At 49.8% G+C, this 20,343-nt stretch overlaps 1 protein-coding gene across 2 annotated transcripts in view; it reads left to right on the top strand.

The window, feature by feature from the left end:
• HEG1 (heart development protein with EGF like domains 1) overlaps positions 1-20,343 on the top strand; it is a 58,037-nt gene that overhangs the window by 14,016 nt on the left and 23,678 nt on the right. Inside the window, exons 2-13 of one of the 2 annotated variants that reach the window (XM_068407385.1) lie at positions 5,279-5,557; positions 6,578-6,808; positions 7,185-7,478; positions 9,308-9,505; positions 10,006-10,314; positions 10,728-11,042; positions 12,467-12,799; positions 13,704-14,012; positions 14,728-15,054; positions 15,785-16,090; positions 16,609-16,950; positions 17,948-19,312. In XM_068407385.1, coding sequence (XP_068263486.1) covers positions 5,279-5,557; positions 6,578-6,808; positions 7,185-7,478; positions 9,308-9,505; positions 10,006-10,314; positions 10,728-11,042; positions 12,467-12,799; positions 13,704-14,012; positions 14,728-15,054; positions 15,785-16,090; positions 16,609-16,950; positions 17,948-19,312 — 4,608 coding nt within the window. Of the gene's footprint in view, positions 1-5,278; positions 5,558-6,577; positions 6,809-7,184; positions 7,479-9,307; positions 9,506-10,005; positions 10,315-10,727; positions 11,043-12,466; positions 12,800-13,703; positions 14,013-14,724; positions 15,055-15,784; positions 16,091-16,608; positions 16,951-17,947; positions 19,313-20,343 lie in introns of both variants that reach the window. The other variant, XM_068407384.1, reaches the window with a different exon arrangement.

Below are 20,343 nucleotides of genomic sequence, written 5' to 3'. Positions count from 1 at the left end.
CAGGCTCTGGGATCATGAACGTGCTGCGAATAAAAAACGGGTAGGAAGCTAAAATGGCCTTTAGCATCCCCCGTGGTTTTACAGGTCCCGGAGGGGAGGTGGTGTGGAAGTGCAGTCTGTTTGTGTCTTATAAAGCAGCACTGCAAGCAAAGTGCACAGCCCAGCATAGGAGGGGCTGAGGACGATGCCGATGTCCCCAGCCCCATGGGTACCCATCACCCATAGCAGCTGGGTGGGCATTAACCACCTGGACCTTGGCACTCAGAGCTTGCAGGGTCTGCTGCTGCTAATAAGCCCCCATCACCTTTCTCAAGCTGACATATTAAAGTTCCTGCCACCTTTGGTGGCTGCGTAAATCCTTTGTATTATGGTTAAAATGATTTAATGTCCTGCAAATTGCTGTCTTGCACTGGGTGGTACCCGGTGGGGAGCGGACGAGGAGGATGAGGAGCAGAGTAGGGCGCTGCCAGGGAATGTGTCTCTAGGGCACTCCATCCAAATTGAGCCCTGCAGCAGGGTGGGAGGCACCGGCAAGGCTTTCCCACACCTCTTCGCTTCCCCACCCGCCCTCTCTTGCCACCTTTCTTCATCCAGCCTGAATAATTCTCTTTATTAATATTGAAAGAATTAGCAAAAAGGGTTGACCGCATGTGGTTAAAAACCTCTTGCATTCTTCCCGTGCTTAGCACACACGAGGGACCTTCCCCGAGCAATATTATCAACGTGTTTACTCTGTACTGACCCATCTCAAGCATGAAATTTTTTTTTTTTAAGCTCCATTTCAGCCCCCCCTGGCTTCCCCCCACCTCGAACTGCTTCTTTCAGGGCAAGAACAAGGAAGGAAATTGAAAATCCCAGAGAGCCCTGGACAGTCCAGATTTAGGGCTGTAGCTTTTGTTCACACAAACTCACTTGGCTCCTAACCGGCCTCCGCCCATGATCCCGACATCCGCAGCAGCCGTTCAAAACACAGCGCAGAGCCTGGCCCCGGCCCCGGTGGGGACCGGCAGCCACCCGTGCCACCCGCTGCGGGGCTGGCAGCCCCAGCTTTGCCCCCCGCTTCTCCTCCCTCGCTGCCTGCCTTTCTTCCTGACCTTTTCCTACAGCCAGCAAGGAGTTTTCTAAGTTGAGATGAGGTTTTTTTCCCTCCACGAGCTTCGGATGATGTTAAGATTATGCAATGTTAACAGATGTGGGGTTTATAATTATAGCTGCCTGTCCTCGGGAGGAGCCTGCTGTAGCTTCCCGCGCGCCCAGCTCAGCATGGGATGCTCCCGTAGCCCTGGCAAAAGAGCCGCTGCATGGGCGGCCGTACCAGGAACGGTCCCTGGGGGATCGCCACCCTCCCGAGGAGGGACTGCTCTGGGGTAAAGGGCTGCTCTGGGCAACTAAACAACCACTCTTGGCTTTCTTGTTACAAACACGGATTAAATTTTTGTTCTCCAGTCAAGGGAGTGTTTTTCTGCCCTTTGAGGAGAAAAATCCCTTCTGCAGGAAAGCAGCGGGGCTGGGATAGCTCGTGGTGCGCCTTGGCTGGCTGCGATGCTCGTGCCAAGTGCTGTCCCCGCGGATCCTGCTCCCCTGGCATTAGCAGGACACATCCCTCCTCACTCCCTGCCCTAAAATGTCCGTGAGCGATCGCCGACACTGCTGAAAACTTACAGCGTTGTGCTTTTCGGTGTTGTGCTGTCCCATGGTTGAACCTCGAGCATCACCATGACGTGGCCCTGGCAGCAGGTACCTCCTGGCCAGAGCAATGCCTGGGCCATGCTGCACCCAGGGATGGAGACAGAAAACAGCTGGTCCAAAGGGGATATTTCAAGAGTCTCACAAGGTAGACATCCCACTGGGCTGGCAGGGGCAAAGCCAAAGCCTTGAGAAATCAGCTGGAACTTGATCTGTTTGTCCTGGCCACACATTATAACTCGGCTCCCAGCAAGCTGCGGACTTGTTATGCTTGCGAAGAAAAAGTAACTCCGAGGCTCGACCTGTCTGGTGAGCATCACTGCTAGTTTTAACTGGGAAGGAAAACACACCGTTCCGGTGGGTGGCAGGAGGGTTTTTCACTGGAAGTCAAATATTTCTCTTGACGGCTGTGGTCGTGTCAAGTTAAACTGCGGAAGGCAGTTGGCAGCTTGGGATGTGATGAAATCCTTAGTGACAGGTCGGTACCTGAGCTAAAGGGCCCCTCTGCTTTAAGCCTTTAATGCATCAGGGGAGGCCAGATGGTCCCACGTGTGTTTTTTTGGAAGAAGTTTGCATCTGGGCCATCCGCTGCTGTGGTGGGTCATCTTTGAAGGCTAATTTCTGAAGGCAAGTCAAAGAGGAGATGTGGTTGTCTTGCATCTCTGGCAGGCTTGATGGCTGTGTGATGAGCTGAGATTTCATGTCTATTTTGTTGAGCAGCCTGATTTTTTCGGGTTTCCTTACTAGAGGCTGTAGGTTGGATTTTCCAACACGGCTCATGCTCTGCACCCACCGAACCGGGGAGCTGAGCCTGTGCTGACATGAGGTTTTCCTCCCTGCCCGGGGGCCTGGCATACCTTGCAGGGCAGAGTTAAAAATGCCAGATGACAATAAAAAGCCTGTGTAAATAAAACCTTCTTATTCAGCCCATCCACTCCCTGGCTGCGCTCAAAGCCAGGTTTGCTGGTGCCCATGATAAGGGGAAGGGGTTTGCTTAAGTTTATTCCCAGCAGCTCTGCAGAGCCAAAAGAGGATAGAGAAAACTCCAGGGTGGATTTGCAGGGTGAACAGCAACCAGACAAGCAATGAGCAGCATTTTGCTTTCAAACCAGATGCATTCAATCAAGGGTCGTAGATGAAGGTACTGCTTGCTGGCATTTCCAGGGTTACTTTTAAGAAATGGGAATTAAATGCCCTGCTATATATTTTAGCATGCCTGGCCAGAGCCCTTGTTGAGAAATGACCTGGCAACCTGAGAAAGCAAATTTCCCCCTGTCTGTACTCATCCCCTAAGGGTTTCTTCAAGTGACTGCTGCTTTGCCTTTCCTCTGTGCAGCACAGCCGGCTGCTGGGGCACGGTAATCATGGGTTGCACACCTGAAAGCTTTTAGCGAGAGGGGAAGGCAGAGCAGTGCAGTGCACCGCCCTCCAGCACACCCATATTTTTCAGCATTGGGGGCTGCTATAAATGGACTTGCAGACTACAATTACAGGCTGGGTATTGGCTTGCAAATGAGCGTAGCGAGTGTCCCCTGCGACTTTTCTTGGTGAGTTCCCACTGAAGCTATTGCAGATGGAGAGAGGACACCACTCCTGAAATTGCCACCTGGTGTGGCAAGTACAGCAACCCCAAAGGAGACACGCAAGGCAAGGAGGAGTAGGTGTCCTGTGGGTGTTTCTCCGAGGCACAGCTTTCTTACAGAAAGTGCTTCTAGGCCAAGGACAGATGTGCAAGGCTTAACCTTGAACATCAGAGCTTTTGGGCAGAGACCGAGCGATGCCTTTAGCCACTGCCTATGTATCATCCGCAGCCCTGTTTGGAGATGCCATGTGCATGCCAGGCAGGACACCTCCTGTAGCCTGGTGGATCTCTGAGCTGCAAAGTGGGGAGAGTTCCTCCCCCTATATGACTTTTCTCAGCGTCTTGAGAGGCTTCAGACCCTGTCGATCTAAATTGCAGTTTCCCTAGCCAGGCTCCCACTCTGCCTGCTCAACTATTCCAGCCCAGAGATTACGTTTTGGTTATAAGGAAGATGGGCAAAACTGGGACCTCGCTGTTTCAGATGAGACAGCCGTGATTTGGACTCACTTTGACTTGCTGTGGACTTTGAAGAGCATCTGAGGCTGCAGCACCAGCCAAGCCTTGGGACTGCAACGTAGGGCAGGGACAGTCGCTGCTGGTTTTCACATGACTGATGTGCAGGGAAATCCTTGCGCAGCCCTGGCTGGTACCGCGGGCTGGAAACCCCGATTCCCCTAGCAAATCTCACTGGAACCGCTCATGGCAGCTGTCACTAGATGCTCTACTCCAGGTGGTATCGGGCTGGATGGCAGACCCAAGGCTGAAGGTACAGCTACTGCACTGATCCTGCTGCTGCTGCCAGTGGTCAGCCTTAATGACTGAGTCGAGAAGTTGGCTACTGAGTAATGTCTTCAGTCCTTGCTTAGGGCCCAATTTGGGAACGTGTTTATATTGTACTTTTGGAGATGCTGTAAAGCATGTAATGCCTGTTGACCTCCCTGGAAGACGCCATTTTTGGGTCCATGAGATACAGCAGGTGGTAGAAATGCAGGAGAAACTTGTGGAAAGAGGGGATGAGGTTGCTGCTGTTACACATCGGCATGGTGGGGAGCAAGTGGAGGGAGGGGAAGAGCTAGCTAAGCTAAAGGATAGTGCTAGCTTGGGAACCAACTTTTATTCCATAAAAATATTTATTCATTTTCTAATGAAAAGAGAAAATTATTCTGGGTGATGGGAGGGGTGGGAGTTTGGAGCAGCCTTCCAGCAGGAGCAAGAGAGCAGACCCAAACACTTTTAGGATAGAGCAGGGGCTCTGGCCACGTTAGCTCACAGAAAATAGACCTGTGGATGCACGAACATCTTCTCCATCTTATTTCTCATGCTCTGGTAGACATTAATGTCAGATACGTCAAAATGTCCATCACCTTGGAGTGCTTCAGGACCTGGATGCCCAGTGTAATCCACACCAGACGTCGATCTCTTCCATCCTGGCACCTCGTGGTGACTGGATGGGTTGTGCCAACCCTCCTGTTTGCCTTGCAGTTCTCAGACAGCTTCATGCTGTCTCACTGGAGGCAGGGGCATTCGAGGTCAGGTGTCCAGCAAGCACCGGCCGAGTGGAGAAAGAGGAAGAGCTACGGGGCCCTCCCTGCTCCCATCCCACCCTCGGGATGGGGCATATGAGCTGCACTGGGCTCCAGCTGGCCATCAACTCTGGAGACCTACACACTCCTCCCATGGACTGCACACTGCACATATCTCCATCAATTGTTTGTTTAAGGCTTTTTTCCTTTAAAGATCTATTTCTCCTAACACACAAAAAACTATGGGGGTGGTAAATTGAATTAATGTTACGCACAAAGGTGGGTTTTAGCATTTGGTCCCCCAAACCAATCTAATTTCCACTGGTGTGACTCCAAAAATAAATTTCATGTCTGTGTTTTGATTATACAAAATTTTCTCTAGTGTAAATGAGATCAGAGCTTGGCCTCAGTGTCACTGCAATGAGCCAAGCCTGCACGTGTGCCATTGATGGGATTTTAATTTTTTTCTTGTTTTTTTTCCTTTCAGTCATTGAAAGCAGCCATCAGGTGAGAAGAAGTTCAGACGTGGAGATAAGGACTTCTGGTTCTCTTGTGGACAGTGTGGAGCTGGTGACGATGCTGGCCAGGAGTGGGGAGCAGGCATCGCTGCCTGCCAGGCACGGTGTGGTGCAGGTGGTGAGTGGGGCCATGGGACACGTCGGTCCCCCTGCCAGTGATGGCGGTGTTACCCCACCGGGAGCAGGACCCCCGGACAGCCCATCTGCTGGGACAGTGACCCGTCTGCTCGCCCACAGCCATCTTCCCGGTGAGTTGTATCTATGTGAAAAGTCCCTGTTTGCCGTACCCAGCCCACAGATCGAGTGTAGCTGGAGGGTTAGGAAGTATTCCCACCCTGCTACTAGAAATTCACGTTTTTGAAAAAAATCCAATCCCCGGAAAGCAGATTTTTTTTAAACGTTACAATGAAGGTGATTCTCGGGAGATGCCGCTGTCATTGTTCACCACCCAGCAGCAGCCCAGACAGTCCTGCCCATCCATGGAGCTCAAAGCCTGTGCGCGGAGTGGAGACCCCCCTGCATCCCCACACCTCCTCCTGGGAGGAGCTGAACCCCATTGCAAACCCAGCCTAGATTATAAACACCCGTGCTAAAAATATCTGACCAGCTGCATCATGATTTGTAGCTGAGGTCCTCACGTGTAAGTTGTTCAAGTGAACACTTTGGGCATGTTCATAGTCTTCACCACGTTTGGTGGGACTGTGGCCATGAGTAAACTAATGTACTTTTTTAAGCATTCACTAAATCAAAGCCTATTTCCCACTCCAGCAGGACAAGCCTGTGCTGATTGCCCTGTCCCCATTTCAGGTTTTTTCTTAATATCGCTGGGTGAAAGAAGTGTCTTGCTGAGATATGAGCATAGAGGTTGTCTTTAATTTTTTAATTCCTCATTTTTTTTCCTGCTGAGAGATTAGAGTGTGGAGCTGGCATGCCCAGGCTGCCAGCTGCTGGCTGTCCTGGCGTAAGCTCCTTACTGCCTTCTGCATTTTTGATGTTTTTCTAAAAAAATCTGAGTTTCTTTTGCCATGCACAAATGAAGACAAATTTTGAAATACCAATAATTTTTGGTGACAGAAACTCTCTGTTCCCAGCACTGCCTCTTGCAGCTTGCTCTGTGTTAAATAGAGGGAACATGGGGGATGCAGCTGTGACCCTACCTGTTGTGTTTGGTAGGGCTGGGTACCACTGTGAGTGATGCTGCTGCTACCCCAGCTGAGACACATTAACTTGTCCAGGGGGAACATGACCCTCTCTGTGTTGCTTTCCAGCCGCTGGAAGCCATCCCCATGCTGAAGGCAGCCGGGAGAGAGGCAAGAGGGCTCTGTCTTCTCCCAGCACCCCTGCAGCTGCTGAGAGGACACCGCCGGTTTTGGCAGCCGTCAGCACCGATTCGGCCGAGATAACGCTGGGCGGGCGCCACGGGGCCTGGGACGTGGCGGGGTTTGACAACGAGACGAGGACAGTGCTGCTGCCTTCATCCACGGAGCCTCATCTCCTGGGTGAGCCATCCCAGTTCAACCTGGGAACAAGGTAGATGCTGTTCCCCAGAGAAACTGGGCGTCGGTTGAGCCTGGCCCCCCTGCATTGCTAGAGCTTTGTGCGCTGGATCCGTCCCTCCATCCTTACCGTGTGCTCAGGGCGGTTTTCTGGCTTGCTTCATGCACGAGGGGGGAGAGAAGGATCCATGTGGCTTCTCCTGGCCTTGAAAATTATGAATTACTCAGTGCAGCTCCCAAACATGAAGTTGCTGTAGGCGGAGTAGAGGCAAGGGGACTGCGGGCTGCAGGGGGAGGCAGAGGGTGACAGCGGAGGATGCTGGGTGGGCAGCTCAGCCCATCTCTGTGCTCTCATTTGCTTTCCCCTATTGCCTTGCAGGCACCGACATCCCCTCTCGACTGGCGAGCGGCTGGGTGGGCAGGGAGCCACCTGGCAGCCCTCCCACGGGCACTGCAACCACTTCACCCAGCCTCTCGGGGAGCGGTGGGGGGACGCTGCGGTCCCTCCCCAGCACCCCTCTCCCCGGCTCTCCGGGACAGCCCCAGTCCTCCCCCCGAGCTTCCAGTATGCAGACTGGTGCAAACCACATCATGCTACACCCCAGGGATGTCATGGGGGACTCCACAAGCCCTGCGCTCACAGCATCGCCTGCCATGGACAGCGCTTTCGGAGGTGAGCTTTGCTGGCCCACAGATTTGTTTTACAGCTTTAAAAAGCCTTTATATAGCTTTTGTGAAACAGAGAAGATGCTGCGTTGTGCATATGCTCTGTCCTTATTTGGATGGGTAGCTGAAATTCTCTGCTGAAAGCAGGAAAAAGCAACAGAAAAAATAATTTGTTCAAAAACCCACAACATTTTCCACTTAAAAAAAAAAAGTCTTCAGACCTTATCCCTGTGTTTTCTGCAGGGTGGGCAACTGCAGCAGAGAAATGTCTCGGCTGGTTCAGTGCCCAGCTGCAGAGCAAAGGCGACGTCCCAGCCCCATCTGAGCCATGTGTCCCACCTGAGCGGTGCTGTAGTGGGGTGTGTGGTCAGTAACCCACACTCACAGCCACGCTGTGTGGGTTTGCTCTCAGCTAGACGGGGTGAGATGCTTGTGCTTCAACAACCTGTACGGGACAACACATCTGAGATCCCTGGGTTTCACATCTTCACCTCACTTGCTTTGCAAGCAGCTGTTTGAGCTACAGATGTCATCTGTCTAGACTTCTGTAAGGCCTTTGACATGGTCCCCCACAACATCCTTCTCTCTAAATTGGAGAGAGATGGATTTGATGGGTGGACTGTTCGATGGATGAGGAATTGGTTGGATGGTCGCATCCAGAGGGTAGTGGTCAACGGCTCAATGTCCAGATGCAGACTGGTGACAAGTGGTGTCCCTCAGGGGTCTGTGCTGGGACCGGTACCTTTTAATATCTTTATCAATGACATAGGCAGTGGGATTGAGTGCACCCTCAGCAAGTTTACAGATGACACTTGCTGACATCTGTAGTGGTGTGGTTGACATGCCTGAGGGATCGGATGCAATCCAAGAGGGACCTGGACAAGCTTGAGAAATGGACCTGTGTGAACCTCATTGAGGTTCAACAAGGCCACATGCAAGGTCTTGCACCTGGATCAGGGCAATCCCCGGTATCAGTACAGGCTGGGGGATGAAGGGATTGAGAGCAGCCCTGCCAAGAAGGACTTGGGGGTATTGGTGGATGAAAAGCTGGGCATGAGCTGGCAATGTGCGCTTGCAGCCCAGAAAGCCAACTGTATCCTGGGCTGCATCAAAAGCAGCGTGGCCAGCAGGTCGAGGGAGGTGATTCTGCCCCTCTGCTCCGCTCTGGTGAGACCCCACCTGCAGTACTGCGTCCAGCTCTGGGGCCCCCAACAGAAGGACATGGAGCTATTGGAACGAGTCCAGAGGAGGCCATGAAGATGATCAGGGGACTGGAGCACCTCTCCTATGAAGACAGGTTGAGAGAGTTGGGGCTGTTCAGTCTGGAGAAGAGAAGGCTCCGGGGAGCGTTCCAGTACCTGAAGGGGGCCTATAAGAAAGATGGGGACAAACTATTTAGCAGGGCCCGTTGCAGTAACACAAGGGGTAATGGTTTTAAACTAAAAGAAGGTAGATTTAGACTAGATATAAGGAAGAAATCTTTTATGATGAGGGTGGTGAGACACTGGAACAGGTTGCCCAGAGAGGTGGCAGATGCCCCATCCCTGGAAACTTTCAAGGTCAGGCTGGATGGAGCTCTGAGCAACCTGATCTTTTTGAAGATGTCCCTGCTCATTGCAGGGTTGTTGGACTAGATGGCCTTTAAAGGTCCCTTCCAACCCAAACTATTCTATGATTGTATTTCTGGAGCTCTCAAAAACAGACCCTTTGCCCCATACCACGTGAACTTATTGAAAACCTCGGCGTTGCCCAGTACTTATCCTGTGCCCAGTGCTTGCCAGGAGCAAATGCATCCCCAGGGCTCTCACATTAACACATCCCTTCCCTCTGTCACAGCTGCTGGGAGCAGCAGTGCGGCTGCAGAAAACCCAAGGTCTGGTATCCGAAGGGCAGCGCCCAGCTCCGCAGCTCAGCCCTCAGCCTCGGACCCCTCCTCGGTGGCCCCGGCGTGGGGACGTTTCCCCGGGCCCTCCACAGCACACCAGCTCACCTCTTCTCGCCTGGCTTCAGAAAGCACTGCCACGGATGAGCTTGGTTAGCCTACGATTTGTTGCTTTACCCTATTTTGTGCTTCCTTAAGCATTTTTCCCTGTGTTCTGTTAACCCCGGGGATGTGTAGTGAGCTGCAGGCTCATATGGGAATGTGGCCGCGCTCAAGTTTCCCTCCTTTGCTGTTTGATGCCGTGTTCAAGCTACAAAAAATTACCAGGAGAGCCTGGGCTGATTTCCACCAGTCTTAGAGCAAAGGTGGGATTTAAAGGCAAGTCCCCGCAATCCTTGTCCCATGGGGTTTCCTGCTGGCCGAGCCGCCACGGCTCTCACGAAGCCATGCTGTCCTGGCAGTGAGCCCCAGGTTTTGTGGAAGGTCTTCCTGCGGCGAGGGGATTCATGCCTTTCCAAAAGAGCACTTTGTCCAGATTGAAAACTTCCTATGCTTAATATCCGTATGTGCGCTGTAAGCATCTGGGAAGAAAATGGATCCATCTGTTTATAATTTCATATGTATAAATCCAGGTTTTTTTATTGTGCCGTAGCCATTGGAAGCAGTTACCAGCCATCCAACATCTCAGCCTCAGAGAGGAGAGTTTCAGATTTCCCCACCACCAGCACCTCTGTTTCCACAACAGCCAGCAAGGGTGGAGGGAGGACGTTAAGGTCTCTGCCAGTCAGCACCAGGCTGGCCAACACAGCAGAGATTTCCACCTCTGGTACTGAAATCACCAGCTCTTCAGACCAGACCTGGTCCCCTGGGATGTCCTCAGGAGCCCAGGGTGGTGGTGGCAGAGGTGCCACAGACCCATTGCTCACGGGCTCGGCGTCTGCTTCGGAAAGAGCTTCCACGAGTGAGTTTTGATGGCTAGCTGTATAACTCGGAACATTATTTAAAGACTCTTTATAAACAAAATACATCCTTTTTATTTTAAAGAAAGGAGGAATAATATTGTATTTGGCACATTCTGTACATTTAAAAACATTTCACAGAAATGAAAGTATGGATAAATATTATTCTTGTTGGAAGAGGAGGATAGATTTTCCTTGAAAACTTTCAGTTGAATTTTGCAAGCAATAACTTCAGGAGTTCCTACATAGAGACCATTTTTTCCCCCTGTCTTAATGATTTCCCAGTATTAAGTATTTCCGTATTGAATATTCACACATACATTATCTACGTCTACTGACAGCAGGATGAAACTTATCCAGCTGTTTTCATTTACATGTATGCAGTTTTGTATTTCTTTTCTCCTTTTTTTTTTAGCCTTTAGTAGCAATTACGAACCCAAGAGCATCCCAGCTGCAGAAGAAGCGACACTGCACTTGGACACTCACGGTGCTGACATGCCCAGTGTGGCAGCGGGGGCAGTGGGGTCCCCTACAAATGGCCACACAGCCGGGGTGACAAGGGACTCTGCCACCAGGGCTGACCCCACCAGCTCTTTGGGGGGGACCTTCTCCTCCTCAGGGGCCGGGACACACCGTCCCAACGGCTCACGGGAAGCCACTGATCTCCCAGCGCCTTCCGGGGAACCTTTGCTCACAAGCTCCCTCTCTGCCTCCGAAAGTACTTTCAGAGGTAAATTTGTTAGTCTGAAACTTGGCTGCTTTGGGGCTGGATGAGATTTCGCATCCCCACACTGTTTTCCTTTAGATATGGCCATCAGTCGCTGTTGGATACATGGGTATTTTTATTACTGGCTGCATTGGGCTGGCAGCGGGGCTGGTGGGAAGGATGGGAGTAGCTCTCAGCTTTTGGGTGAAAGAGTGAAAAAACATCCATGTCCTTATTGCTAATGAAACTCCCGTGCTGGGAAAAGCAGCCGTGGGTTAGAAATACATGCATGTACTTTTTCCCTGCCAGAGAGGCTTTTGCTGGGGGTTTGCAGCTGTGGCCTGGTGCTGTGTCTGCCATGCAGGTTGGTCTGCAAGATAAATGCCATTTTGGGAGTCCCTGCAGCCATGACAGCGCTGGCTCGCCCTGTGCCCTTGGAGTGGTCCCTAGCAAGCTCTGCCCCACCATTCACCATTAATTCACAATTAAGCCCTTCGCTCTGCGAGTCGTTGTGCAGCTCCTGCTCCTGGTGAGCTGGTGAAATACCGGCGTCCCCAGCACGGTGGTTTGGGAGAGCCCTGGGACAGCACGCCTGCTAAACATGGGGTGCATCAGGCTGGGCTCAACGCCAGGCTGGGGCGCCGGGGTGTTTCTGAGCATCTTATGGGTGAGGCTGTGCCTAGCCCTGCGTGGTCCTGGGTGCCTGGTGCTGTGGGGAGGTTAGCCCCATGGCCGTGCTGTCAGCCCGGCACTGAGATGGCAGCTTGGCTCTCTGGGCTGTCACTAGAAAACCTAAACCAGGCCTGATTTAGCTCATCCTCTGGATTTGAGTTGAAGTTGGAGGTGTATATTTCTGATTTAAACAGCCTCGAAGGCAGCTTAAATGCATAAATCATTGTCCTGGTTTTGCAGGGATAAAATTTATAGAATCAATTTTCTGTTACATTTTGTTTCAGTTTGTGGCCAGCTGTGGGATGGTGATCAAGGCCATCAGCAGGGAAAGCCAGGGCAGCTGCCCCAGGCATAACTTCGTGTCTTTTGTATTAGTATTGATATTGGGTTTCTTATTTTATTAAATCTGTTTAAATTTCAACCCACGAATCTCCCTCCTTTTCCCAATTCCCTTTCTCAGCTGGGGAGGGGTCTTGGGTGACAGAACAACTGGTTATTGTTTAGCCCTTGGTGACAGCTAAAGGGAGACAAGTGTGTATCATGCATAGCCTGCAGTTAAAAAACATGGCTTTAAGTTGAGACTTTCATGGCTTTTTGTAAGCCACGTGTGCTTGAATGTAAGGGATTCACCTGTTCCCAGAGCAGCGCCTTTTCCAGCTTGAGAACTTGGTCTATTCAATTTCCCAATGAATAGTATAAAATGTATGCTGTACAAACAATCCCTCAAATGTATAGCTCTATATGAGTAAGTCAAACCTGATTTTATTGTATCTCAGGTGTCAGAAGCAGCCACCGACCAGTTCACAGCTCAACAACAGAGAAGAACCCCCTCGCTTCCTCTCCCACCAGCACTTTCATGTCAGCCACGGCCACTAGCAGCAGCGGGAGGCCCCCGAGGTCTGCCACAGGCAGCAGCCGATGGGCAGCAGAAGTCTCCACGTCCAGAAGTGGCATGTACAGGACCTTGGGCACGATCCGATCCTCGTCCGTGTCTTCTGTGAGAGAGACCTACAGAGTTCATGGGTCCAGAGAAGTCACGGATTTCACCGAGCGGGTGGCAGACCCTTTGCTAACACACTCTCACTCTCCTTCAGAAGGTCCTTCCCCAGGTGAGCTCAAGTTAGAAGTGAAATACCATTTTTCTTGTAAGTCAAAGGAGGACTGTTACTGTATGTCACACATGCCTGACTCTTTTCTGCTATGTAGAATATATTGCTTGGAAGGATGCAGTGTGATGTTGTGTCTGAAATATTTCAACTCTTGCTTGACCAAAAAATGTGGTTTGGGTTTTTCACAGAAAGGGCACCTGTGTGGAAAGTTTCATTACGCCAAGAGAAATAATTAACTTTCAAATCACGAGTCTTTTTTTACTATCTCCAGTTGCTATCTCCATTTTATAGGCAAGAAAACTAAGCAAGCAAGGATTAGATCATGTCCCTGCAGTCCCAAGGACCAGACTTGCGTTTCTGCCCTCTGTCCTACCCCTTGGACCATGCTACTTCCCAGAAATTGAACCAGCTCAACAAATTTAGGGCAACTTTGAATGTGGTCTCTGAGGTCCTTCATGCCACTGTTTGGTCCTAGACCCCGCTGCGGTGCTGAAGGGGTCTGATCCCCCTGATCCTGTTTCTTCAGACTTCTTCTCCAAGACCTTCACACTGCTCAGCGTTGTGCCTTGTCTGAACTGATTTCCAGGATTTTCTGGGTTGTTAGGGTATTTGTTCTAGCAGCATGGAGTGCACTCAGCACATAACGGTGAAATCAAGCGTTAGTTCAACAGTTTTTATAAAATAGCACTTTTTTCAGCATCAAACCATGTTTTTTAGAAGACAAATTTCTGTAGGAAGGATTAATGTCTTTGGAAATTTCCTATTTTCCCTGGATTGACATCTTCTCATATTTTCTACTTGCACATGTACTTGCTGCCTCTGGGTGTTACTGGAAGAAAGCTCGTCTGTTTATTTATAGTTTCACATGTGTAAAAATGTAAATTGTTTCTTTATCACATCTTAGCTACTGGAAGCAGCCCTGTGCCATTCAGCATCCTGTCAACAGAGAGAAGAACCGATTTCCCTACCACGAGTACCTCTGTTTCCACAACAGCCACCAAGGCTGGAGGGAGGACATTAAGGTCTCTGTCAGCCAGCACCAGACTGGCCCAAACACTAGAGGTTTCCACCACTGGTACTGAAACCATCAGCTCTCCAGACCATACCCAATCCTCTTTGGGAGCCCAGGGTGGTGGTGGCAGTCGTGCCACTGTGTTGTCCACGGACCCGTTGTTCACAGGCTCACCATCCTCTTCGGAAAGCGCTTCCCCAGGTGAGCTCTGACTGTCCCCATGGGGCTTCTTCCTGTAGACCTCAAACATCTGCTCTGTATGGAGGAGTGAGGGCATGCTAGAAGGTGCTGGACAATGGCATTGGGCATTATGGTGGAAAATTTCAACTTCCTAAAATGTGTTAGCTGTTTTTTGCATTTAGTCACCAGAAAAACCCAGCCTTACTGCAAGAGCAGTCTGGCCCCAAGATTTGGTGTGTTTTCTGAGACAGCACAATTTCAAGACTGCCCCGTTGGCTGTGTTTATACAAGCGGGAGGCAACACCACTCGTTCCTAACTCCCACCCTGGGACACAAATGCAGTATTTACTGATCCCATACAAGCAGGCTGTGCTTTGTTTCAAGTATCAGGGAGTCAGGTGCTGCTGTAACCCCACCTCACTCGCCACGGGTGCTGTGGTGGTGGTGCAGGCATGTGGTGCCCACGGCTGGAGTGCAGTTCCAGGAGCAGTGCCGAAGAGAAGCAAACCCAACAGCGCTCCCATGACTTGTTCCTAGTGCCCTCTTCAGGGTGTCCTCCTGTGAGCAGCACTTCCTTGCACAGGAACAGGTTGTGTCTTCACAGTTTTCTCCAGGTTGAGATCTTCTGCACGTTGTATCTGTGCCATCAGCCTAAGGGTGGTGATGGAAGAGAGCACGCCCACCTGTTTATAGCTTAGTGTGCATAAATCCGTTTTGCTTTGACCTTTCTCAGCAGAAGGGACCTCGGCTACGGGAGGACACCTGTCCGATGCTTCTCTCACCAGTACGCCCAGCTCAGTGACATCTGTCAGCAGTGCAGAGAGTACCACGGTGCCCATGTCAGACACTCCTGCAGCACCCAGCATGGCAGGGAGCTCTGCTCCCGCTTCATCCCACACCAGGTCCTTGGATGTGGTCCTTCTGCCGTCCTCATCAGCAGAAGGGCCTGGGAGGCAAAGCAACGTTTCGCAGAGTGGTGCCAGAGTCGGTGACCTTGCAACAAAGCCTCTGCCTGCGTTTCCTCCAGGCGTTTCAGTGCCTTCACCTTCACCAAGTGCTTCAGGTGGGTCTTATGGTTTCCTGGTTTGCCATGGAGGGCATCCCTCCTCCTCACACCCCTCTTGAGCCTCTGCCTTCCTTTTTCTAGCTTTAAACTAGATTTGTCTTTTTAGCAAGCCTGGTTTGTAGAGAAGGGCGTCTGAGCACTGCACGGCTGGCGAGTTATTTGCCTCATGGTACTTGGGGCAGCGCTTCTCATGTCAGGAACTAGAGGGCCAGGCAGCTCTTTTGGGCAACACGTGAAGGCTGCCATGGACCCTTGACCTCAGCCCTCAAACCAGGGGAGCCTTGTATGAGATGTGGCGAGGGATCAGTGGACCTTTTGCCTTTCCTTATATCCCAGTTATCATGTGTTTCAGCCTTGTCTCTGCTTCCAGGGTCTCACCAGAGCTGGTTTGAAACCTGCTGGTCCTCCCAAGGGGATTTTCTGCAGGAAGTCCAAGACCAGATCCTACCTCCCTGCCACCATTCTCCTTCAGAAATGCCATGCACCCCAACCTGTTTTATTTTTCTGTTATAAAGGGGAAAAGAACAGATCGCTTGGGAGCCCCACTTAGCAAATAAGTGATGTTGGTCACCAAGCGCCACCTTTGCTGTGGGAATTTAAATATTCAGATTTTAGTCCCTGTAGAGGCCCCAAAGGTATTGTTAATATAGAAAATATGTATTTTATATATATATATATATATATATATATATATATATATGTATGTGTGTATATCTCTGCTTTGCAGTTCCAGAGAGAGGAAAAAGAGTTTCTGGTGCTCCTACTGAGACCACATACATCTCGACCACACTCTCCAGCCATCAGGAGGAGACATCTCAGGCTGCTGCTAAGCACAGCACATGGGGCACAGCAGCAGCAAGCCCCACGTCTCACCCAGACACGGCTGGAGAGCCCCGCACCAGCCCTCTCCCGTCCTCCACGGCATGGCCCGGGGCGGGACATGTCTCGTCCAGCGATGCGGGGTACACAGAGCCTGAGGTCACCCTTTCATCCAGGGTTTCCACCTACTTCTCGGCTGCCGGTGAACCTTCCAGTGAGTTTTCTGAACTCCAGGATGGCATTTGAATTAGTAAAAAACCTGCTCCCTCTCCCTCCCTCCCCTCTGTGGGGCTGATATAACCATCAACACGTGTCAGAGCTATTGTGGATGTCATGGGCAGGATTTATAAGTAGTGGTGATTCTGCTTCTTGGTGTTGTGTATCTGCAGCTGCTGGTGCTTAACAAAAAAGTCTCAGGAATGAGATGTGTAGTTTTTGCTGTAGGAGACATCTGCTAGCTGCCTGTGTTCGGGTAATGATTATAAATAACACAAATACCCCATTATGACACTAATGGTACCGATTGTCCCTCTGTATTTGGACAGTCCTGTTTCTTTGGAGTAGGCTTTGTGTGTTAAATCCACATTTAAGGTGATATGCAAGATCTGCTTAATCTGTATTTATCTGTGCAATTTTATAAATCTGCATTTCCAAACAGAATTATTGTAGAACTCAGAAGTGCTCTCTGCTGAGATGATAAAATCAGATGCTTGCTTTTCGATCCTATTCTAGCCGCGGGCAGCAGCCAGCACTCCCTAAGCAGCTCGAGTGCCAAGGAAAGGATGTCCAGCCCCATCACTGATCCTGCATACAGGTCATCCACATCTGCTGGTGGTGGAGAGAGGACGCTGCACTCAGTGACGGATGATGTGCTGGCCGGTGGCACAGAGAGCTCCGCTTCCTATGCTGAAACCTCCAGCTCTCCGGGCCTGGCACAGCCAGTGTCAGTGGAGCAGAGCGGGACGGCCAACACCTCCGTCAGCAGCAGGGGCTTCACAGGCTTTGCGACGGAGACCCTCTTCACACGTTCTTCCAAGATACCCACTTACTCTTCTTTCCAAAATGATCTCACAAGTAAGTTAGTGTCTCCCAGTGTACATTTTTAGGGGGAGAGAAGTTCACATTGTCCTGCATTTATCTATGTTGTATACAAAGTTCTTATTCATTAGTACATGCAATGCCACCTGCAGGTGCACTCAAGGGGATGTTTTCATCAAAGGACTCGAAGCCAAACCCCACCTGGCTGGGGAATCGTTCCAGAAGTGAAGCCGAACCTGAGCAGGGAAACTTTCCTGTTCTGATGGCCTCATTATTTTTTTGCAGCATAAATGATTTCTTTTGGGTGATGCTTTCAGAATTGTTTCATGATGACCTGATTCAATTGTAGAATTAAATCAAATTTTCAATACCCTGTCTTTTTATTTTTAGAGATTGCTGGACTTAGCTATATGTCCTGAAATTTGTATTATAAGATTGACTGCACCTTCTATGCTAAATAGTCTGAATTTTTTGCAGACTGATGTGCTACTCATTTAGGATTTCCTGACTGCAAAGTTTTCAATCGATGAGTTCATGATAAGCTGCAAATTAACATAATGTAGTAATTTCATCCTGCAGAGGCATGAAGTTCACTTGTGTCTAAAAACAAACCAACTGAAGAAGATGAATATTCTTTAGTTGGGAATGGAGGATAAGAGAGAGATTATATTAGTTTTCTAAATTGAGTGATAAAGAGAACAGATGAGTTTTCCTGCTTAGCTTACCACAAAACATCACAGAACACTAAGTGCTCAATCCTGTTAGAAAAGCAATACTGGAAGAATAGTGTTTTAGAAACCTACATGTTTCATGGAAGCCTTGAGTCTGTCTGACTTCACTGTTTTAGAACGAATTAAGTGCAGAAGACTCCTAATTTGATAGCGATGCTTGCATGGTGCTCTAAATTGTTAGCAGAGCATGGGCCAGTTCACAGACAAGAACATTTTATTTGTTTAGCAAATGATTTTAATATGACATCAAAATACTTTCATATTACTCTTTCTTTCTAATATATTTTGTCCTTTTACTCCAGGCTTTTCAAGTAGCCATCAGCCAGTCAGTAGCATTGATGCTGAGAAAAGGACCTCGGTTTCTCATACGGATGGCACATACATTTCAACGACATATACCAGAGGAGGAGAAAGGACCCTCCTGTCTATCTCCAATAGCAGCACCTCTGCTGACTCCTCGGAAAGTTCCACCTTTTTTTCTGAAATTTCCAACCCTTCTGATTCATTGAAGTCTTCTGTGGCACAGGACAGGAGGAGCAACGTATCCAGCAATGGCAGTTTTGTTGAACCATCTACAGAGCCGTTGCTGGTACACTCTTCCAAACTGTTGACTTCTGCTTCTGCAGGCAGCGTACAAAATACAACTCTCTTCAACACTGACTCTGAGTTGTTGACCACTGGCAGATCATCTCCATCTTCATCAGCATTTCCAGCCTCTTCCTCACTGTCATCGCTGCATGACTTGCTGTCATCAACACCACCACCAACTTATACGTTTACATCATCAGAATCAACTGAGTCACTCTCGTCCTCTCTGATGGCATCTTCACCCCCTCTGCAGCCTTTGTCGTCCTCCTTGCCGACTTCCTCATTGCTTTCTCCATCTTATTCATTAGCATCTTTATTGCCTCTGTTTTCGTCACCATCATCTGTCTCGCTGTCCAATGATAGTGATCAAGGAAGCACCTCTGTAGCTACGACTGTGGTCAGGCGGGTGCCCTCCACAGCTGCTGTGGCCGGGAGCTCACCCAGAGGGACCAGCAGGCACAATGTCACGCACCAGCCCCAAAACAGCACCACCTTCACCACCACCAGGTCTCCTCTCCCTACAGCACCCATGGAACAGCGTGGTGGACACATAGTGTCCGTATCCGCTCCTGTGACAGTAACAGAGACTGCCTCGCCGAGAGCCACCACCACCCAGGGAGGCACCTTTAGGAAGGCAACCACCCTGCTCACCACGGCCAGTGATGCCCCACAGGCTGGGCCGACGGATGGACCCCTCAATCCCTCACCAAGTGCAACAAACCACAGCATCATCATCCCTGCGGTGGCACTGACCACAGTGAAATCTCCTGTGTTGACAACACTGGCCAGTAGCCGGCCAACCCCAAGTGATGCTAGTACCACGAAAGCCCACAGAGCTCAAACACCTGCTGCCACTAAGCACGTGTATACCACTAGTGAAAGCACAGAAGCTGTGGATCCCACCACTGCAAGGCCTGGTAAAGTCACTGAGGAAAACATCCCTGTTACGAGTCCTTCTGAAGCCCCTCCAACCAGCAAGACTACTGTGAGGATTGCAACTACTTTGGCTGCTACCAAACCAACCACTGTTCCTCCATTGAGTAGCACAACCGGGCTGAGGACATTGTCTCCATCAACAGGTAACGTGTCTAATGGTGCTCATCAGTGGTGGGACCAGGGACGAGGGGGCCAGGAACACCTGGGTCCCACTTTAAGGGTGTTTGAAGAGTTATGTATGTATGTATCACAAGTCTGTTGTCAGCAGGGTTTGAGGATAAGAACTCTGTCTCCATGTTGGTATTTTTAAGCTAAGGGTTTAGCAGTCAAGCTGAACTGTTGGAAAAGGTTGAGCATTCTAGGTAACCATAGGATGCACTTTATATTTGTTGTTCAGTCAAAAATGTTGATTGATATTGACAATATCTATCTTATTCATGAGAAAAGACGACTGGCCAGCATTTGGTATTTGTGTTGGAACTTCTTCTGTTATTATGACCTGTGGTCGTTTTCTCCCCACCTCACTAAATAATCTGCTACTCAAGGACCTGTTGCTTCTCCTGGTAGGCTTGCTGAGTGTGTTGTTACAATCATTTATTACTGCTGCCAGGCTCCTTATCTCCTCAAGTAAATACATTGACTGAAGTTTTATATGAATTTGATTGTGCGTTTAAAGTTCAGGAGCCTGGCCCTCATGCCACTGTAGGATATTGTGTGTGCTAATTGAATTATCTCAGTGAAATACTGGCAATAGTATATATTCCGTACAATAATTAAGTATTTGGAGGTTATTTCTCAGGCTGATTGGTTTTAATTATAGATATGGCTTCATGCAAAAAAATTCACTGTAGGGGAATGGATTTTTTTAATTGAAAAGTTAAGGTAACGTATCCTTTTTACCAACTGATTCACACTTTTGCCCAGTTACTCTTTCCTTTCAATATCTAGTTTTGCCATTCACCAGAATGCAAAAGGTCCTTCGGCTGCCTTGGACGTGGTGCTTTGTACATGGGCACTCACTGCCACGAGAGAGGCAGCAGCCCTGGTCCCCACTGTACAAAGCGCAAGCTGAAGGACAGCAAAGTGAAAGCCAATGTTTTAATATACGTCCACTCATTTCTGGCTGCTCAGATCACAGACACCAAATCTCCTTCTCGCTGATGCTGAGGTAGCC

This window comes from Nyctibius grandis, chromosome 9 (genome assembly GCF_013368605.1).
Source record: "Nyctibius grandis isolate bNycGra1 chromosome 9, bNycGra1.pri, whole genome shotgun sequence".
NCBI classification, from domain to species: Eukaryota; Metazoa; Chordata; class Aves; order Nyctibiiformes; family Nyctibiidae; genus Nyctibius; species Nyctibius grandis.
This window is presented reverse-complemented; position numbering and strand designations above follow the sequence as displayed.